Source organism: Hyalella azteca, unplaced genomic scaffold (genome assembly GCF_000764305.2).
Source record: "Hyalella azteca isolate HAZT.00-mixed unplaced genomic scaffold, Hazt_2.0.2 contig2017, whole genome shotgun sequence".
Taxonomy (NCBI): domain Eukaryota; kingdom Metazoa; phylum Arthropoda; class Malacostraca; order Amphipoda; family Hyalellidae; genus Hyalella; species Hyalella azteca.
In genome coordinates, this window is record NW_025932305.1 from 107933 (window position 1) to 129506 (window position 21574).

At 36.2% G+C, this 21574-nt stretch overlaps 1 protein-coding gene across 1 annotated transcript in view; it reads left to right on the forward strand.

Moving 5' to 3' along the window:
- Positions 1 to 21008, forward strand: part of LOC108672120 (neuronal cell adhesion molecule) — a 43388-nt gene extending 22380 nt beyond the window's left edge. The window contains exons 6-11 of the mRNA XM_018159747.2: positions 9324 to 9420; positions 11035 to 11234; positions 15956 to 16068; positions 16531 to 16711; positions 18653 to 19006; positions 19244 to 21008. Coding sequence (XP_018015236.2) covers positions 9324 to 9420; positions 11035 to 11234; positions 15956 to 16068; positions 16531 to 16711; positions 18653 to 19006; positions 19244 to 19746 — 1448 coding nt within the window. The 3' untranslated portion in view covers positions 19747 to 21008. The remainder of the gene's footprint in view (positions 1 to 9323; positions 9421 to 11034; positions 11235 to 15955; positions 16069 to 16530; positions 16712 to 18652; positions 19007 to 19243) is intronic.
- The last annotated feature ends 566 nt before the right edge of the window (positions 21009 to 21574 follow it).

A 21574-nucleotide genomic window follows, 5' to 3' on the forward strand; every position in this document is an offset into this window, starting at 1 on the left:
CCTTCACCAAGGCAAACTCAAGAATTACTTTTTTCTAATTTTGGTTCATGTGGATAAGAGCGGCTCGTTTGCTCAAAGCTTATTACGGTAGCCGGGGAACAAACAAGAGATCTTAGCTGCGAGTAGAAGTAAAAGTGTCCACGGTAATGAAATTACGACCTACAACGAGAGCTATCGAGCATACGTACAAGACATGCTCTGTTTATTCCTTTTAATTCAAACATTCCTACACAGTTTTATTGTAAGATGATAGTTCAGATGATCAATTAAAAGTGTGATTATTAATTAAGTTTTACTTCATATTAAAAGTAATTATGAACTCTATAAATAATTGATTTTTCCAGGGATGTTATTCATTTTCATGCACTGTTTCATGGGATGAAGCATTCAATTTTACCGTCTATCCAAATATTACAAACTTTTTTATCAATAACGAAGAAACTGATAACCTGTAAACCAAGGCATGCAAAAAGCTCAATTATAAATCAAGCTGATCGGGAGTTCAAATGAATCATCAAAACGCTCCAAATAAACTCGAAATTCATCAAATGAATATTTATTTTCCAATCGACGCCCCTCCTTAAATAAACAAACCTCATCAAAAATGGATGTTTTATCCGCACTAATTTGAATGTACCGCGACATTGTTTCGATAAATTTAAATGAGTGTTTTGATGAGCCACTGTGGTGTTCACGCGATCAAATGCAGCGCAAAACAACTCTTTCGTCAGGCTGCAATTGCATTACAAATGTTGCAATTACATTACAAATGTCAGGCTGAATAGTTTGTTAATTCATCATCAAGCGATGTAATTAGCAAACTATTCTGTTCTGAAAACTTCATTAACTGGACCATTTTCCGTCAGCTTTTTAATTAAACCTTGGTAGAACAATTCAAAATTAGGAGCTCGCAGAGGCGGTGCATGTACATTTTTGCCATTGATGGATGCTAGCATTTTTTAAATGTTGACATTGCTGAGTGCACTGAAAAACTGATTATCATCAAGATTAAAGTGTTAAGCAGCTTCTTGTTAGTGATAATTTTGATCTAACCTAATAATTATTTTTGCGATTGAAATATGTTTGCATTTTTTAAATGTTAACATTGCAGAGTGCATTGAACACCAGAATATCATCAAGATTGAAGTGTAAAGCAGCTTCTTGTTAGTGATAATTTTGATCTAACCTAATAATTTCTAACCTGATGGCGTGAGTACGATACTATATAATACCAATATTGATTCGAGTGAAATATTTCTAGAAAATTGCTGAATTAATAAATTCAAGATCCGCATTAATTGTGGAACGAGCAGCATTTTCGGCTCATAAGCCTTTCTAAAAACTGCGGAAGCATAAATCAATCTTCTAAAAGTATAGAATCACGGTTGAGATTTGAATTATTGCATCCAACCTTAAAGAATGATATTGTCTGGCATTAGAATATCAACTTCAGTGATCAGGCCTAGGGGAAGATTAGGTCTCTTGATGCCTCCTGAGCGCTGCGTTATCTTTGACAGGGTCGACGAAGAGGAGTTTCCTTTCTTCCTAAAAGTTCGAGCTCCCCATGCAGGGAACATATTCCTTAATACCTAAATTATAGAAATGTGATTATTATTACCAGAAATGGCAAATGGCATTACGAAGCTATAAAGTATTCAAATAAATTTTGGATCATTGATAAATCAGTTTGTTGTTTTTATCTCACATCTTGATGATGCACAAATGATGCACAAAATTATCTCTTGATGATGCAAATTGTTTTTACCGTTCCATTACAAAATTGCATGTGTCTTAGGCTTCAAAAATGTACGGAGTGCGACTTCTACTCCTGCTTCGCATTCTATTACATACCTACTGATACTCCTAAGCGTGTTCAATTTTTCAGGAGATTTAGGATCACATTATATTCTGCAAATAATTAAATGCCAAATTTACGAAGATAATCGAAAAATCGGCAAGAATTTAAAATTGAAGAGCGTTTAGCGAAAAAAGGAAACTTTTGTAGCCGAATGAACCATCATCTGCGCGTTCGAATACAAAAATAACATCACAACATAATTAATCAATCGAAAACTCTGAATAGTACAACGACATTCATTTACCATTTTCAATTCTGAAGAGCAGGTGCAAGCTTGTCAATAAAGCTCGAGGATAAATAATTTCGAACATATGTTTTCAAACGAACATTTCGCTCCGCAATGCATTCGCCAAGAACAATTTCTGGTCAATGAACGGTTATACCTCAAGCGACAGCAGCTCGCTACATGCAAACAAAGTATAGAGCAGCAACACCCAGAAGTTTAAAACCAGCTCTATAGTTCACGTCACTTGTACAAAATAATCTCTTTGATTAGTATTCAACTTTACGACCAAAATTTTATTTGGTTGTGGAGTATCATGGCCCAATAGCTACAGCAATTTGTCGTAATCTCGTGTTATAATTTTATCTAGATTATTGGGCCTACTACCTCAAAACTAAAATTCATTTGGTGCAAAAATTTAAAACTTGAATGTAGCTGTTCAGCTATATCGAAACTCTTTCACAATTTTCATAATTATTCATCGCCTCAAATTTCAGCGATGATAAATTGATTACATTTTCTTCATTTTCCGTTGCTTCCATGCTTAGTCGACATCGGACTTTTTATGAGTTCAACTCTTAGGCAGCAACGAATCAAACGTACGTTTCCAAACAAACTCGATTTCTCCAACCTCTAATTTTTATGATCATTTGTGAGAGCAGCTCTACAACTAAACTCTATTGAAGAGCTAATTTAACTCCAGATTTCCTAAAGCAATGAATGTTGACTCAGCGTCATTACTAAGAACAGCAACTAATTTCAGAAAAGTTAAACTCTTTATATTCGAAGTCTTAATAGAGAAATAAGTAACAATATTCACGATGCACTCTTAATTGAAAGGCCCAAGCAATTTATGACGGAAATACGAATGAAGAATCACCAATTTCATCATGTTATGGAAATTCCACATTTGCGTTAAACATCAATATTGTGAGTAAGAAAAAATGTATGGAATGTCCTCGGTAATTTTAAGAAATATTCTATTGTAGATAACTTGAGTTAACTCTCTCGTTATCGATCAATGGCCGAAACGACGGCAAAAACTAAATATTCCATTGACTGTAAGCATTTGATTACTTAAAAGCCTACCCGTAGGCTTCAATCCCTCACAGCCTTTTTCCGAGATTGCTAGACTTTCAAAACTTTTGGTTGATGTGACTGTGATAAAAAAATTGCTGAGTGTGGTAAACCTTCTGGAAAGGCAAATGAATAAATGAAAATAGATGAATGAGAAAATGACGCTAATAAAATAAATAATAAATTTTGAAACATTTGATGTTTTTTATTGTATAGATGGTCAAGTTTCTGCGAACAATCGGTTTTGTTATTTTTCAACGCATTCCACGTATATGCTATGCAGCATACAGTAGAACATGGCCAGTCTCGTCCTGTCTAGGTGCGAGACCTGCAAACTGAAAAGCTTATAGTATAGAGGTCTCGTATCTGTAAAGTTCACTGTATAGTGTAGACTGTAAAGTTTACAGCCTGCAGGTCTCGTACCTGGTAAGTTTACTGTAGAATGTAGACTGCAAATTTTACATTCTCCAGGTCTCAAATCTGTAAAGTTCATTGTAGAATGTAGACTGTAAAGTTTACAGTCTACAGGTCTCGTACCTGTAAAGTTCACTGCAGAATGTAGACTGTAAATTTTACATTCTACTGGTCTCGTACCTGTAAAGTTCGCTGTAGAATGTAGACTGTAAAATTCATGGTCTGTACATAGTCTATACAGACATAGTCTATACATAGGCTGTAAGGTTTACAGACTGTAAAGTTTACTGTCTACAGGCACAAGACCTGTAAAGTTTAGTCGTGACCTGTTTGACTAAATATAGTCTACAGGTACTAGACCTAGAATTCATAGTCTACAGGTACTAGACCTGAAGACTATAAAGTTTACAATCAATAGATACGAAATCTGTAGACGGTAAAGTTCACAGTCTACAGGTAAAAGACTTTAGACTGTAAAGTTTACAGTCTACAGGTGCGAGACTTGTAGGCTAAAGTTTACAGCCTACAGGTACAAGAACTGTAAAGTTTAGTCGCGACCTGTTTGAGTGGCGAATGTCGCAAACTCACCCACAAGTTTCAACTACCGAGAGCAATTACTTCAGGCACACTCTTATAGCTACTCTACGCTGCAACCATAAAGCAGTACTTTGATGTTACTTCCCGTACTGTAGTATCAACTCTTCAGCCAAAGTGCGACGAAAGTTTTGATGATATCAAACAACTCTGTATTTTTTATTAATAATCACTACTATTTTATTGAGAATATCATACTTGTTCCCGAGTGACCATATATTAATAAAAATTTTACCCTACTGGCATTATGAATTAATGTTCGTTATTTATTTGTTGCCTTATTACTGTAAATAGTCACTGAGAAAATATATTAACAAAATCGGACTGCTTTCATGTGCGCGAAAGCCTTATTTGTAGAGATATGTTCTTTTCCGTTTAATAGAGTACAATGAGATCAGATTGTGTCAGTTATTTTCAGCACCAGTCATTAGCAAAGACTCACATATAAATTTTAATTTACGCTCTGGAGGCTAAATATGATTAAGCTCTCTTGAGGCAAAAACGTTTATAGTGGGAATTGAAATGTTGTTATCAAATGTTTACGGTTCGTTATCACCGGAGTTATAATTGGTGATTAAGGCACTTTCTGAAAAGGCTTGCAAATAACCATTAATTTCTTCCATTTGTCAGCAAAATGTTTTCCACCGCACGCGAAATGTTTCAATTTATGGGAATCGCAATTCCAACTAGTAAGCCATTTCACTAAACACGCATAACAATCTACCCACTAATTGACACGAGTCTCGAGAACTTGGAGGTCAAAATGTTCCACGCTAGCGGCTACAGTTGCCAGGAGCGATGACGAGTTCTTAGACAGGCGGGCCGAGTTCTTAGAAGGGTTGACTGAACTCGCTGACTGACTGACCGAGCTCGATGCTGGGCTGAGTGAGCTCATTGACCGGTAGGCCGAGCTCGTTGACGAGCTAACAAAGCTCGTTCACTGCCCTGGCCGAGATCGTTGACGAGCTAGCAAAGCTCGTTCACTGCCCTGGCCGAGCTCGTTGACGAGCTAGCAAAGCTCGTTCACTGCCCTGGCCGAGATCGTTGACGAGCTAGCAAAGCTCGTTCACTGCCCTGGCCGAGCTCGTTGACGGGCTAGCAAAGCTCGTTCACTGCCCTGGCCGAGCGCGTTGACGGGCTAGCAAAGCTCGTTCACTGCCCTGGCCGAGCTCGTTGACGCGCTGGCCGAGCTCGTTCACTGCCCTGGCCGAGCTCGTTGACGGGGCTAGCAAAGCTCGTTCGCTGCCCTGGCCGGGCTCGTTGACGGGCCAGCGAAGTTCGTTGCCGGGCCAGCGAAGATCGTTGACGGTCGGGGCAGCATTACGGAATTGACAGTCGCGTGAGCGCTGGTCGGCGTCAAGATCTGGTCACGGCACGCAGCCACAAACGCCTCAGCTAGCCCATTCCCTACTGGCATGCCAAAGACTGAATCCGATATAGAGTACTAAATTCGTGTGGTAAATTGAGCGAATTTAGAATGATCAAATCAGGTGTAACATTATTGAATAGTTTATGTTTTTGTACTTGAGAGTTACAATCGTATCCATTCTGAGAGTATTACATGACTATTGGTTTCGAAAAAATTTACTATTATTTTTTAGGTATAAAATTCATGAGTATAACGGAGGAGAGTAGGAGAAGAAAACTGAGTATAATGTAATTAGTGTTCTTACAAGTAACAATTAAATTTATTAGAATGAATATTTAAGTGGTTATATAAGTTTATAATATGACAGTAGGCAAGTAAGACGCTTGCAATTAGTGTTTTTGCGAGTAACAATGAAATTTATTCACAAATTAAATCATCCCAATATTAGATATTCAGATTATCAATAAGTATAAAAAATTACTGTAGGCAAGTAAGACGTGACATGTGTACAATTATTGTCAATAAAATAGTCTTCATTGAATTCTCTTAATGCTGGGTTATTTCTGGTCTGAATTCAAGTATTGACATAGGGAATATGCCTAAAATTTCATGATTCAAGCATGGCCCAATAACGGAGTAGCTCCTCGTGGCTTATAAAAGTTCTCGTGTTTGTCAGGAAGAAAAAATTTAGCTTTTGCGGCCTGATGATTAATTTCTATGAGATTTCAAAGCAAGGCCTTCGTTTGGTATTTGTTTTGCACTGGCACATTGAGCTGAGAATATCGATTTATCGAGCTGAGCTTATAAAGAGATATAACCCTTGACGAATCTTTCCATTTCATAATGCAGAATCTGCTGAATTATTTATACAGAGACAAATGTGAGAAATCATTGACAATCTGCATCAAGAGACCACTAGCGTTTTTACTAAAAAATATTTATTTAAAGGCCTACTAAATCTTCTAACATATCTCGTGTTCGAATATACTGAGAATATGCTGCATCCATCAAGGTATGCAGAATGGTCACAAAAATTAAATATCTTGTGCAAAGCCCTGCATTATTTCCATTCAGCTATAGCGTGTTAAACAAATTCATATGATGTTATTCATCCAATACCGATCTTTTTACTTCCTTATACAGACAACATATTATATGCAGTCATCCCCTGGAAGTAGCGCTCGATGCATTTTAAATTCGACAGATATTGACTCGCAAGCGTCCCTTCATACCCAGAAAATAGTGCTGCTTAGAGCAGAATATTAGAACTTTTTCCGAATCACGGCAGTGTTGAATGATAAGGGAATTACGGCCGCTTCGTGGTGCAGTGGTTCTTATCTCTAATGTGATACCAAAGGCTCAGCAATTGTAGCTCAAAGACTGCAATAACTGCCATGAATAGTGGAATTTTCATAGAAAGCTAAGTCACACGTAAATGGAGCGCGTTAACTAACTTCCAAGACCTAAGATTATCCAAGGCAGAAAAAAATTTCATAGTTTCTGTTACTCGTAATACTCAACTGCCAGCAGTCGTGAAAATGTTCATGTTTGCTGGAAAAAAAAGGATAGTGGAAAATACCGCACCGAAGTTTTTTAATTGACTCATGACACCTATCGTGAAAATCGTGTACACTAAAAATTAGCGATCTGGGACTAACATTTATAAGAAATCTCGGAATTAGAATTTGTCCCTAATACGAGATATTTCCTAAAACTCAAAGCCCAATATAAAGGTAAATGCTCTTACAATCGAAGGTTTTTAACGCCCTGCGAGCGCTGAGTAAATTTAAAGTCACTGACTAGAATCCTAAGATTTGTCATATATAAGGACGGAATTAAAGGTTAAACTAAATGAAGATGAAGATATTGTACTTGCCCAGCTACACTAGAACTGAGTTGGTAAACTATAACAAATTAATTGCGTTTAAGCTAAATAATTTTAGGCATTCCCTTTATTTTTAAACATTTATTAAAATTGCAAATGAATTCAAGAACAAGTTAGTACAAATTATTTTCCTTGATCAAAGATCTTGGCGCAAATATCTATTAATTGTCAAATAAATTATTTGATTGATGGTTTTTTATTTCAGCTCGTGCCATCATCATGACATATTATATACATAACCCATTTTATTCACATATTACATGAATAAATATATCTCACCACTTGAATAAAAAATTAGTTATAACTAGAACGTTAACTATTACTTGCTCATGAACGCCTTTAGGATGAGTGTTTTTCATCCTACTAATATGAAAATTTTTCTCGAATAATTCTTAATTGCGCAATAAATGATATGCGAAGCAACCGGTGTTAGGCTGTTATCTCAACACCAACTTGTTAAGATACAGCAAACTTTAAAGTAGTTCTATTTCGAGAATCGTTATTAGTATAGAATTAAAGAATTATTTTGATTGTATAGGTGCTTAATGCGATATTATGTTTCAGTTTACGGAAAATAGTTTTCCACTCTAGCTTAGTGAGAAGTAAAAACTCTTAATTAAATTGAACCCATTAATGCTTAGTTGATAAATAAGTTCATTAATTAAAATTGAATAATGAATAATTAAACCAAACATTTTTTAAAAAGATTTAAATGAATGCGTCATTTCGACAGAATGAATACGATTTATAAATAATGATTTCATGAAGTTTAAAAATTAGCTGCGTCAACAGTACATCTCTTCGTGAATAATTTAAAATTCCAAAATCTTTTGCATTCAGCAATAGGTAAAAAATCTATCCTGGGATATTGGAGGTCATTGCCGGAGAAAAAATTCGTTATTTTAATCGCTTTCAAGCCACAGCGTCCCGTGAGAAAAAATTGTTTCGGCTGAAAAAAAAAATAAATTATTAATTTATTATTATATTTAATAAATTATTTATTAATTATTGTCATCGAGTGGAGCGACTCGAAAAAATTCTAATCGACTTCTTCGAATGGCTCAAATTGTAAAATAAATCTGTTATTATTATTTACCAGCTAATTCATGAGAACTGTTGCATAAAACTATGATGATTATTATCGTGCCCGGATAAAATTATTACATTCTCCTTGGACCGAAGAAGCCTTTGAAATATTTTTCAAGTATGCTGTGACACTAAACACCAATAAAATATTAGTTTTCATTTCGCCCCGTGAGCCCAATTATTTGTGTAGACCACCACGTACTCCATATTTAATGTACTCTATGCTGTAGGTGTGAAAAATGTTCGTTGATGATTTATCATTTAGATAAGACTTCATTTTAATGCAAAAGCTCAGCCCAGCCATGTTCCACTCCAAACTCTACTCTGAAGTAATTGCCTGCACTCAGAATAAGTGGCACTTCATTTCCTAGTGCAATAGTTCGCTTCGAAGGCCTTGTATCGTTTCTTCCGGGTTGTCTTTTTAACGGCTTATTTTTAACAATAAAAAGATTCTTCGTTAAATAAAAATCTTGAATTTGTCTTATAAGTAAGCAATAAATAAAAAGAATACAAACGTTTATTTAGACGAATATAAGTCAATGCTTTCGATTCCTCGATAGTTCGCTACCAGCTTCTAAAATAATCATTGAATGTAATATTGTCCAAACAATCCGACAGTTTTCTATAATCAACTCTGAAAAATCATGTTTCCGTGGATGTTTCTATGTTCGTCCACTCTGCAATGTCGTCGTTCTATCCGGGCAACATGGAGAGCCTCTTGCCCCGAATATTATTCATATCTGACGCACATACGCGCCGAGCAAGCCTTTCATTTAGCACTTCCAAATCCCTGACGATATTCCACCCTGTCTTGCAGACGCTCCCGAATGTATGGTTGACCAGCCGGCAGTCTTGGCAGTGGGCAAGGGGGAAAGAGTTAACATCTCATGCAGAGTGGCGAGTAACCCGCTCAGGTAAGTGCTTGACACTTTCTTTTTCAAAAATTTGTATTTCTTATAACAATTTGTTTTTATGCAGAAATTAATATTTTTCTACAAATTTTTTTTACAAAAATTTGTATTTTGTATATAAATTTTTATTTTTTTACAAAAACTTGTATTTTTTCAGAAAAATTTGAATTTTTCTACAAAAATTTGTATCTTTCACAAAAAATTGTATTTATCTAAAAAAAATTATTTTTTACAAAAATTTATATTAGAGGAGCAATGGAAATTTGTTTAAGGTAGCCACTCGACAGAAAGTTTGGTTTTAGTGGATACTAAATTTCAACTTTTGCATCACACGAGGAATTTTCTTGGAAGATTGAGGGAAGGATTTTTTCATTTGAACATTGATATTGTTGACCACGGCAGTTGCTTGAAACTGGTCTCAAGTGGCTGAGAAGTACAGGGTGATTCACGGAAACTCCCTGATTTGGAAGCTCAATAAAAAAGAACTAGTATAGATGACAGTACAATATCAATTTCATTGAAAAAGAAATTACCTGGATTTATGTATTATTTAGTTTTGAAGACAACATCGGACATATTACGGCCCCCATTGTCAATGCAGTCAGATAGTCGACCTGTTCAACTCGCTGAAGCATATTGGCCGGTATGTTGGCGATGGCTTGGCGTATTTTGTTCTTCAAATGAGGTAGCTTCCTTGGACAGTCATTGTAAACAATTGAGTTTAGATAACCCCGTAAAAAATCACACGGAGACAAATCAAGGGATCGAGCCGGCCAAAGAAGGTCACCTTTCAAGAAGGTGAGGCGCTCTGCAAAATTTTGTCTCACAATGTGTGGAGAAAGCAGAAACCTCTCTCCAATTGTCTCTACGTTTTCGGGTGTTGTGGCAGCCCGCTGACCTTCAGTCCAAAAATTTAACCCCCATTAATTTATATTATGTAACACAGATTCTTCATTGATACTGGAGTAGTTCAAACGAATTTTTATGATATTGAAATTTTTTAAATTGATTAAACGTGATTAGCTTTAAAAAGAAGCGATCGGAACAACATTTAGAAAAAATTTTCTTTGCACGTAAAGCGTACAAAATCACGTTGGGTTTGCGACTTTGACGTCCGAGGCTAAAATACCATTAAAGATTGCAAGAATTTCAGCGGGATCAGTAAAATTCGTTATTGATTTTATTAACGAACTTCTTTTTTTAGATCAAAAAAACGTTGGTATCTTGTGGAATTGCAAAGTTGGCAGCAATGCAAGACAAAATAATTATTTAATGTTTCCAACTTCAAAAAAAGTCAGAGACTAAAGCCGCGAGAATTAGTATCATGTAATTGGTAAACTGTACTTAATTCCTAAAAGAAAATTAAAAGTGCTGGCCTATCCAAAGAATTCAAGTTTTCTTTTATTTTGCCAACCAAATGTTTTTGTATTTAAAACAAGCGTATGAAATTAAGATAAACTTTTCTGGCGTATGAAAATTGACTTCATTCTTATATGATTATTACTTGGATGAGATAAGTAATTCACATGGATCATTGCTAAACTAGTTTTCTAATTAGATGTTAACTTATCAAAAGTATACATAACTTTTTAATCGGCTGCATTTCCCTTGTCTTAGAGCCACGTTTCACTGGAAGTTGAACGGCTCGGAACGTACCTACTCCAAATACAAAGGCATCTCTTCTCATCGAGGACAACTCGTCTCTCATTATTCTTTCCTTGGGACGTCCGACAAAGACTACGGGTCGTTATTGTGTTGGGCCAACAATTCTGTGGGAGTTCAACAGAAGGCCTGCGTCTTCACAATCATACCGGCAGGTTAGTTCGGTGTTGCATGTGATTGTTGTTCGTTGAAACACCTACACATGAGGAGGTTTATCCTCCCTGGTCCCATGAGGTGAAAAAACGCTCAATTTTTTCATTTAAAGCAAAATTTATACTTATTTACGTACTCCAATGCAGGATATTTTTTTATATTTCATGTATTTTACACCAAAATTGTGCAGCGTTCAACTGAAATTGTTAGAAAATTTCTGACTTGAAAATCATTGTATATTAAATAAAGGAATAATATTGATTCATTTCTACTCACGGGCTTAACGATAGTCGCATGAACTTTTGAGCTGCTAAAGTTTAATGGACTGCAGATTATCAAAATATTTTGATTACGTTTCCACTGCCGACGCGACTGAGTAGACAAGAAGAGACCGCTGAAAATGAGCGGATGAGTGGCACAGATTTTGCTGCAAGGCAATGGCTTTACAACGATTTTGATAAGTGTAAACCAATTCTGCGGAAATTTAAAGCAAAGTCAACATCAATCAACACACCAAAAGTTTAATTAGTACAAGGCTATGAATGTGTATTCGTTGTAAAGTATATATTGTTGACCCACAATATCGTAAGTCTTGCCACTAGATATTTTCCGATAGCAAATTGAAGTGTGAGTTAGTATTACCTCAATGGTATGATGTGGATCGACAACAGGCTATTTACATTATCCTATATAATTAGCATTCCTTTATTTGATATTAAATGGCGTACTGCAATATAATTTTTTTATTTATATGAATGGTCTCACAAGCACTGCAGATACAAACTAATAACGTCCCAAAATGAATTTAAAATATTAGAAACCAAGCACTATTTCCAAATTTGTCTAAACGAAAATATACAAAATTGCCATTGAAAGAATACGGGAGAACAAATTGGTGAGAAATTTTAATCCGAGTCAATCCTTGTCCTTTCGCTCCATTTTCAAGCAGCAGTTCAAATGGTTCCGATGCAGATGAATCGACTCAACATCAGCGGACGCATATCGGGAATCTAGCAACTTCTAACCCATCTTAACATCTCAGGAGTTGTGATATAATATAGGATTCTTGGACAATTCCCTAATTTTTTCAACTTCTAAAATCCAGCTGTAATCCACTTCTTCAGCATGGGAAGACAGATTTTCTCAAAATTTATATGAATACAATCGGCAAAGTCAAAGTGAAGAATGAATAAAGTGGCCCATGAAAAAATGAACCCGTGGCCTGTTACCGATTCACAAGGAATTTAAAAGCAAATAAAACGCCAAGCAAAGAAAGCGCCAAACTAAAAATTTTCATTTTTAGTTTGTCGAACTGATGATGGAGCTGGACTCCGTAACGTTTTCAATTTCGATATAGTGAATTTGCTTGGCGTTTTCTTTGCTTCTAAATTCCTTTTGTACTTGCGATAAAAGCAGACTGATAATATAAGTACTGTTACCGATTTTTGTATTTTGCGTGACGTTTTCAGAGAATGTCAAAGAACGTGCCTTTGGACAAAATCTTGACGTTGGTTTGAGCTAGCTACTGGACATATTACCTGGTCCGTAAGGTGCTAGGCATTTCTAGACTGAACATATACTCTATCAATCTTCAACTCCTTACAAAATTCTTTATCGTGTTGAAAAATCACTGCGTGGTTGGGGTGCATGTTGTGTAATTAACATCACTGTAGTGTTGCCTCTCCTATTGTCCACCATGTCGAGACTTGTGGTGGTCGCAAAGAAGAGTTCACCAAACATCCTTATGATTTTATTTATTTAATTCGGTTCAGTCTCCGTTCTTATAGTGAGAAGTTTTCATGAGCCAACTGATGCAAAACAATAGCAAATCAATAAGAAATATTAACTTATGAACACCGTAGAAATATTATCTGATGCTGGCGGTCAGTTTTTCGTCCAGCCGTCCAATGGAAGTAATCAATAAATCATTCTATTTGTGCTGAGTCTGGCCAATGTATTTTTTCACAGTTTTTCGCCACTTCTTCTGTCATTTTACAGCATAACCTTTTTACAGCATTTACTTGCATGTGCTGCAGACAATTTTAGAAAATTATATTGCAGGTCATTCTTAGGTACTATAATCATGTTAGGTACCAAAAATCCACTCTATGACCTATGCTAAATTCTATATGATTTCTCCGGCGAGTTCCTCTCTATTTGATCTTTAGTTCTTGTTGTCGATTCTCATTGAACGAGAGAAATTGCGTGGGGCTATTCTTACCGTCTCGCGTAAAACATTCGCAACCTTCATGAAATCTTCATGTAGCTGCCGGTATACGTGGTAAAAAAAACGTCAGATGTATCAACAACGCATCGATCACCGACACACTTCTGGTCAAACGACGGATTGCAAGTGTTCAACTGACATCGTATACAGTATCTCGCGTGGCCTTGTCAGTCTCCCCATTCGAAATGTAAAATAAATCTTGGGAATGAGTTAGCAAAGAATAAACTTCAACTGAATTTATTATCGTGTTTTAAAAAATAATTGACAACTGCACCTGATAAAATGAGCGTGGTGTGATAAATAAGCATACAATCCGTATTGCATACAATAATTACTAGCATTAATTATCGTGAAAAATAGTTATATATTATACTCTACCCGCATAAAAACAGATGGTCAGATGGTATTTTTCAAATAATAAACCTCGTAAACTATACGCCAGTCAACCTCAGTATGATAAATGTTTATAAAGAAAAAGGTGTTATTCACATTACCGCCTGACTCGATATTCACCAATTAACTATGGAAAATCGTTGCAGGAATTGATAGCTCTCAATTGAAGAATGCTGTGATTTGATTTGATTGTCCTATATCTTCATTATGACTGCATAGGCTCAAAATTACTGTTGTGGCAACTTGGTTTAGGATTCTTAGTGTTCAATTCCATTGATGACGCTCTGATGTGTCTATATTACATACCTAAAGCGTCAGATGTTTTTTTCCCGAAATTTCAAATTCTTCCACTTTCCATCCAGCAGCCACATTCGATTTCCCAATAATGCAGATCCCATTATTCAATTTTTTTTCGGGACGCCAGCATTTTTTAAGGAAGCAGCAGAGGGCACGCATGGGCGATCATTATTTGCTGTAAAACCAAAAAGGAAACAAAAATATGCCTCTTCGCTCAACATGCCCTGCCTGTAGCATTGGTGCAATAATTTTTTTAGAGCGGCCATTCAGTTAATCAAGAATTTTTTCTTTTCAAAAAATTATATTGTGATTCTTATTGGACTGATATAATAGGTTTTTCACTCAAGTTGTTGAAAGTTAACAAATTTATCGTCTTGTTCACTTCCCTTTCACTTTTTATGTTGAAGTCATGCCTCCAATTTCTTTGCCCGTATACATGAATTCGCTGGTTCTTAATTAACCGTATTATGTAATTCTCTTTTATTAATTTAATTCACAATTTGATTTGTTTTGACAAAATTTGTTTGACTGACTCACAATAATTTTCCTAACCTGATTCTTGACGACACGCACGACCGTTGTTCACAAATACTCTCGGTATTGCAGGCATCGAAAGGAGGCCTCCGACTCGTCAAACAGCGCAAGCAGGCGGTTTGTAACTTTATCGTGAATTGCTCGATCGCCCGTTTCCTTTTCAGCCTTTTTAGAGAGACAGCGAGAAACAAAGAGCTATGTCACTGTTCTTGTTATTCTTCGGCGATTCCAATTCTCGACCTGCAGTCTCTTTTAAACTTGTTGACAGCATACCTTGGTTTGCCCCTACACACACCTTGCCCATTATCTTAACTGCAGCTTCGATGGGAGTGAGTGGACTATTTGACAGCTAATGTACAGCGTTCTCACCATTGTGTCCGATAAAACGTTTCATGAAACAAAAATTCATTTAAAATGCTGTTTTATTAATTTCAATAAAGATTGAGAATGTTAGTCAGTGTTAATCACTGAAAATGCCCATCTGGGCTACGAAAAACTCTCATTTCATTCGTTAATAGATCTGAATATATATTTTTTTTTCTTAATTAATCTGCTGAAAACATAATCGTATTAAGTTTCGAAAATCCTTTCAAAGTTGAACAAAGCCTTCTGATGGTCCACGTTCGGGCAATATAGTTTGCATGCTGCTAAATGAACGCGATCTATCGAAGCTGCGCTCGTGCTATTCGTGGGGAGAATTGCATCGTGATTTTTCATGTTGAAAACGTATTCGCCTCCACTAGCTTCATCACATAACTCATGTATGTTCTAATGATCTGAGGTCTGTTTTTGTGCATATAGGCGTAGGCTTCATTGTAAACATGCTTGAAGATTTGGCTTGTTCGTACATGTTCTTTTCTATTTCGTTTCAGAATTTCTTTCGTATTCGAATTATTCTCATAAACGAGTGAGAATGAATGCTTCTGCTCCTGTAAACTGTAATTTTATCACTAAAATTTTCTACTTAAAATACATCCACAAAAATTTTTTCACACAATTCTCTTCCCACACGAAATTAGGACATTGTCCGACGTAGTTCCTCGATTTTATATAGTGAACAAAGGTCTCTTACATCGTTATTCTAACAAATAACATCGTTATTCGTTATTCTTCGATGACAACAAACAGGTTGCATACAAGTGAAGTGTCCTATGGGGGCAGCGATAACACTCCTGGAAAGCAATCGCGCGTTATTCAGCGCCCCCTTTAAGCTTACGTGTGTTTGATGTAGAAGACTGAAGGAGATCTCCATGCTCTGGAATGCTTTTACAGGCCCTCCGTCTCCTCCTGAAGGGTGTGAGATTCTCAACAATACTGCAGAGAACATTGAAGTAGCGTGTCTACAAGGCTTTGACGGTGGAGTGGGACAACACTTCATGGCAGAGGTATGGACTACAACAATGAACATATAATAATAATGCGTCAATAGAGGTTCTTTATGCTAAGGAAATTGCTAACTGATATGTCTTTAGCGCATTTTCTCATTTATGGAAAAAAGCGCTATTGTGCTCGTCATGTCCGTCCGTCTGTCTGTTTGTGATTTCACGTTGCCGAGTATCCACGATACTCGGCAACGAGAAAATGCACTCTCTGTCACTCACTTTCCTTTTACGATCTAATGACTGAAAACCTGATTTTGGAACTTAAGAAATACTTAACGGCTATCCCACCCTGATACAACTAATGTTTACTTTTACTTAGGTAAAGTGTCGTAAATTTGTCAATAAATTGAGTTACTAATAGCAAAACGAGAACACTTCAATAGTAAGAAATCACAGCCACACAAATGCGATACGTTTGAAACGATAAATAATTATTTTCAAATGTTTCCACTCATCTTCTCGCAGATATTCGACGAGTCAGGATCCCTCCACTTGAACCGAACCTCCGATGAGCCACAATTTTCCGTGCAAACTTTGGAGCCCGGCAAAACATACGTCATCAGAATATCAGCATTTAATGCTAAGGGAAGATCACAAACAGTTTCCTTAACAGCTTCGACTCTCAAGGTTGCTGAGAAGAGAATGGGTGAGTAAGAAAATCCAAACTTTCTCAGCAAGAGCTAACAATTCGGAAGAGGGGCGACTCTTATCGTGCACAGGAGATCGCAATCATGCACTAGCTTACGACTTAGAAACCGTCGCACAGTCACCCTTAATTTCCAGCACTGGCACTCAACAGCAAGCCACTGATTTTATATGTTTCCTACTGAGTCTAATTTCTGTACATAATATTTTCTGCACCACTTTTCCATTTTCGTTACACCCATCAAAAAACCTACGGATCAGTGACTTGGGTCTATCAATTACGTTGCGTCTTTCTTACCACACAAGCTAAAATATATTCTTCTATAATGCATTGTTGCATGTTAGTTATTGCCAGGTTCTGCGATTTATTTCACGACCGGGAGCAAAGTTCGAAATAAAATATGTAGTCAACGCGAATTATTGTGTATCCCTAAATGTAGATGATACATGATTGTTTAGAGTGCATGTTTGTTACATGACCCTGACACCTGAAAGCAGCATGCACCTTTATAGCCACATTCCATGCATTTTGTTGTCGTTTTAGAAAAAAAAATTTCTTTGATTTTTTTCTGAATTTATATTCTTAAATACACAAAGTATAGAATGTTTCTAGAACATTTTTCATGGATGCTCTTGTTCTTAGAATAATGGTTATTCATTTTAAGTTTCGCACAAAAAATAAATGCTCTTTCTCTGCTCGTTCAACGTTGTCACATCGATTTATGGGTAGGAGCAAGGCACCAAATTTTTTTCAATAGAAAAACTTTTAACGCATCGTACGAAAAATATCAAAACACAATTGCTAAAATGAATATGAAATTCTAATTCTAAACTTTATCTAAAAAAGACTGATATCATTATTGCCTAGAATTTTTTTACCATATTATGCGTATGAAGACATAAATACTTTCCTAATATTTATCGTGGAAAAAATATGGAGAAAAAAAGTGTGCCAGGTGAGGTGATAAGGCTTCTTATTGTTAGTAAAATAGACTTTTTGGCATGAATGGAACCATAAGCGTAAGGTTAGTCTAGGATCTCACGGCGGCGGCGCCTAACGTCCGGCCAAAACAAAGATCAAGCATTGTTGGAAGTTTTTTGACATTCTTGATCTCGAATATCTGTCAGGAATAAGGAATAATAAATTTGAGATTTTATGGACATATTGTTGGCTCATTCATAATTTTTGTAGTGAACATACCTTATCAAGACTAATGTATATTGAAATGAGAAATACCATAAATTTGGCCATCACAAATTAAAAGTTTCTATCGTTTTTAGCGATAAAAATATGTTCTAAATAAATTTTCGCTTGCACTACTCAATCAGCATAATTAGCGGTTCTTCTTAAGATAAAAAAAAAACAAACAAACGTCTGGATCTATTTTTACCTTTGACCACATTCGGGGATTCAGTTCATTGTAGGATAACATTTACATAAGCTATTGAATATTGTTACGTTTTTTACATTATGAGATTACGTACCTTGCATATACATGTCTTTAATTAATTAAGAAGAATATCGTAATTCAAAACCCGAGATAATTCGGTTAAAACAATTAAATACTCCAGGGATGAATACTATGTATATATAAACGAATTTTAGCTCCAAAAAGGCAGATTAAAAATAATGTGCCAACTAATGTGTGTGTGACCCTGTTGTAACTTTATATGGCATCAGCGTGAACCGTTCTGATAAAAAGGTAAAATAAATTCAATTACAAAGGTTTTCAAAATATATCATGTTAATTTTCCGTACCTCGAATTATTATTAAATATGCCACTTTAGAAGAAGCCCTTTCTTTATAGAGAGATCTATAGATAAAATTCAACGGAATTTATAACTATATATGAGCTCGTATTTTCCATCTAAAAGTTAATCTCATATGCGTCAATTGCAGATTATCTTTGTTTTAATTGAAACGTTTTTTATTGATTGCAGGTGAGACGAAACCGTTCATCTACTCCCCTTTGATAGCAATATTCCTAGGCATCGTGGGGGTGTTCGTGGTGCTTATTTTACTGCTGGTCTTCATCACGCGATGGAGACGTAACGTAACCAGCGGCTCATCAGCACCTATCAGCCGCATACCTTCCCCTCCTCCCGCAACCAAAGCAAGTTCCCCTGTTAAGCCCCTAGAAGAACCACCGCGTGATGGAGCCCTTAAGAAACCCACCACTGACGACGATGACGCTGCGCCCAGCAAGCCCAAGAAAAGGGTCATGGTTCTCGAAAACGGACGAGTCGAGCGAACTGGAGTTGGAGACTCGCCCATCCCGGATACCTGCGTAAAAGGTACGGAATCCATTTTAAGAAGCTTTCTACTTTGCTACGTTTTTGTGAAGTAACTAACTGATTAGTTTACCGAACTGTGAAAGATAGATTATTTAGATTAAGTTATGGAAGTAAAAGGTTAAAAAACGCAGGTAAAAACGTATAGGGGTGGAAAGCAAGGAACCACTATTCCCAAACTTGTTTAATTACCGCCGAATAACAACTATTCCATTCATCCCGTAATCATTTTACTTGCAGAAAGCATTCCAGCGAAAAGCTCTTCCTTCAGCGGTCCACTTTTACCTAACGGATCTACTGGATACTACGACAGCCTAAGCAAGTCATCATACTCCCCAGGATTTTCAGCGAACATCATGAGTCTATCACCATCGTCTTCCGGAACCTCATCACCCGCTTTCCCCATCTCCAATCCTCACGTACAAACCACGCACCGAAATTACCCGAGGATATCCATGCCACCCGTGAACGCCCTCTCTCCACTACCCGAAGAGTACGGCAGCCGGTCCGCGTATTCTCCCAGCCACCACGTGTCCACCCTACCCAGAAGCCGGGACCAGTACGACTCCTTGATCCATCACGCCAAGGATCCTGACAACCGCAGGACACCAACGCAGTCGCCTTACAGGAATACACTGGCAGGGGTCGGTGAGCGCTATCATCTCATGCAGGAAGTTAAGGCCAATCCCAAGTATGTGGTCAGAAGAGGTATTCCTGATTTAGACGATGAAAGTTTTGTATAGGAATAAGTGTTTAGTATTGATATATTCTGTGCATGTTGATGAATTAAGGAGCAACATTTGATTTGGTATTGCATTTTTAATGCTTCATGTACCGGATTCTGTCGAGCTAGAATAAGTAGCAGTTTTTCGGCCCCGGTCTACGTGAAAATGAAACCATTCGAATATCTTTAATATTGATGAGGAAATATATGCATTTAGCATTTCGTCCATGCGAATTTTGCGTTTTACACCGAAAGAAATAATACTTTGTCATACTGATCCGTGCAATCATCTATCATTATTTCTACACTTGCGTAATTTGCATCCTGTATTCCCGTGTATAAGAGATATCTACGCTTGTTTCGATATATAATTTTGAAGAAAAACTTATTCCTCTGAGGTTTTTAGGTAAGTCACTAGAAATTTAATACTTTCTGGAAAAAATAAGTGAATATAAAGTGAGAAATTAACGTCATATATACATCAAAAATTTCCTAGTTCATACCTATTCACATATACTCATTAAATATTCTTTAAGACATTCAAGTAATTCCTCTCAAATATTAAAACAGACGAACAAGCAATATAAAATCAATGAAAGAAAGCATAATATTTCAAAACGTGTTGCTTTTGTACTGAAAAAAAAATCGCCGTAATTTCTTGGATGCGCAGAGAATTATTTATTTAAGACTTCGCGGAACATAATACGTAGCTACAGTATAACAGATCGTAATATTTGGTGTCTCCACAACTGACATGAAACTTACCCTCTACCATCAAATTAGGTTACTACTCCAGAATAAATTAATGCTAATACAAATTCCCAAGTTTATAGGTTATGAGCAATTACATTTCCACTGCATTGCCAATCATCATTTCAAAATAAAAACCACTGTTAAAAAGAGATGGGAAAACATGATTGGTGTTGGAAATATCTTAACATCAACATATGCTTTCACATCACTTCTTTATTTATCGTAATTCAATCTGCAGTTCCAACAGTCCACGTTTCTCGGAGCTACACCAAAAATCCAATAAGCTTCAGAGATTTGAATTGCGACCATTTTCCGCTTGCTATGCCATTTTTAACTTAGTCTTGTATTTTATAAGGCTAGGAAAGAGCTTCCAATGTTTTATTTCCGCATTGTGTGTGCCTTTAGGGAGGAAGATTTAGCCGATCATAAACCTTCAGCGTAATATTCTTGCCAATTTTAGCTGTCACGCTCCTATACAGAATAAAAACCAAATATTTCTAAATTTCAATGACAGTAGTTTTATTTCAAAATATAATTTCAAAAATTTTGAATTTCAAATCTGAATTCACGTTTCTCCAAACAAATTAATCTTACCTTATCAAATTACACAATCATCATTGATTATTAATAAACATTAATCCAGGCCGTAAGTTGAGAACTTAAATTCCATTAATTAAGTATATAATTTGCAATGACTGCATTCGACGCCATAATTAAGATTCAACCTGACAAATGGTTTTGTGAAGTGGCTACATATGAATTTTTCTGTAAATTTGAAGCCTATGTTTAGAAGCTATTAACTGTTCATACTTTGTGCATCGTAATTTCGCTCACTCGGCAATAGCTAAAGTACATGAAGCGTAACTTGATTCTAATATTTGAATAAGTTTAAATGAGTTTAAAAGAACTTGGCCTGAATATAATATTTAATATGAACCTTTACATGAGCTCTATTCGGACTCACATAGATACTTATATATCTATTGACTGAACTCGCGTAGATACTTATATATCTATTGACTGAACTCGCGTAGATACTTACGTATCTATTGACTCAACTCACGTAGATACTTACATATCTATTGACTGAACTC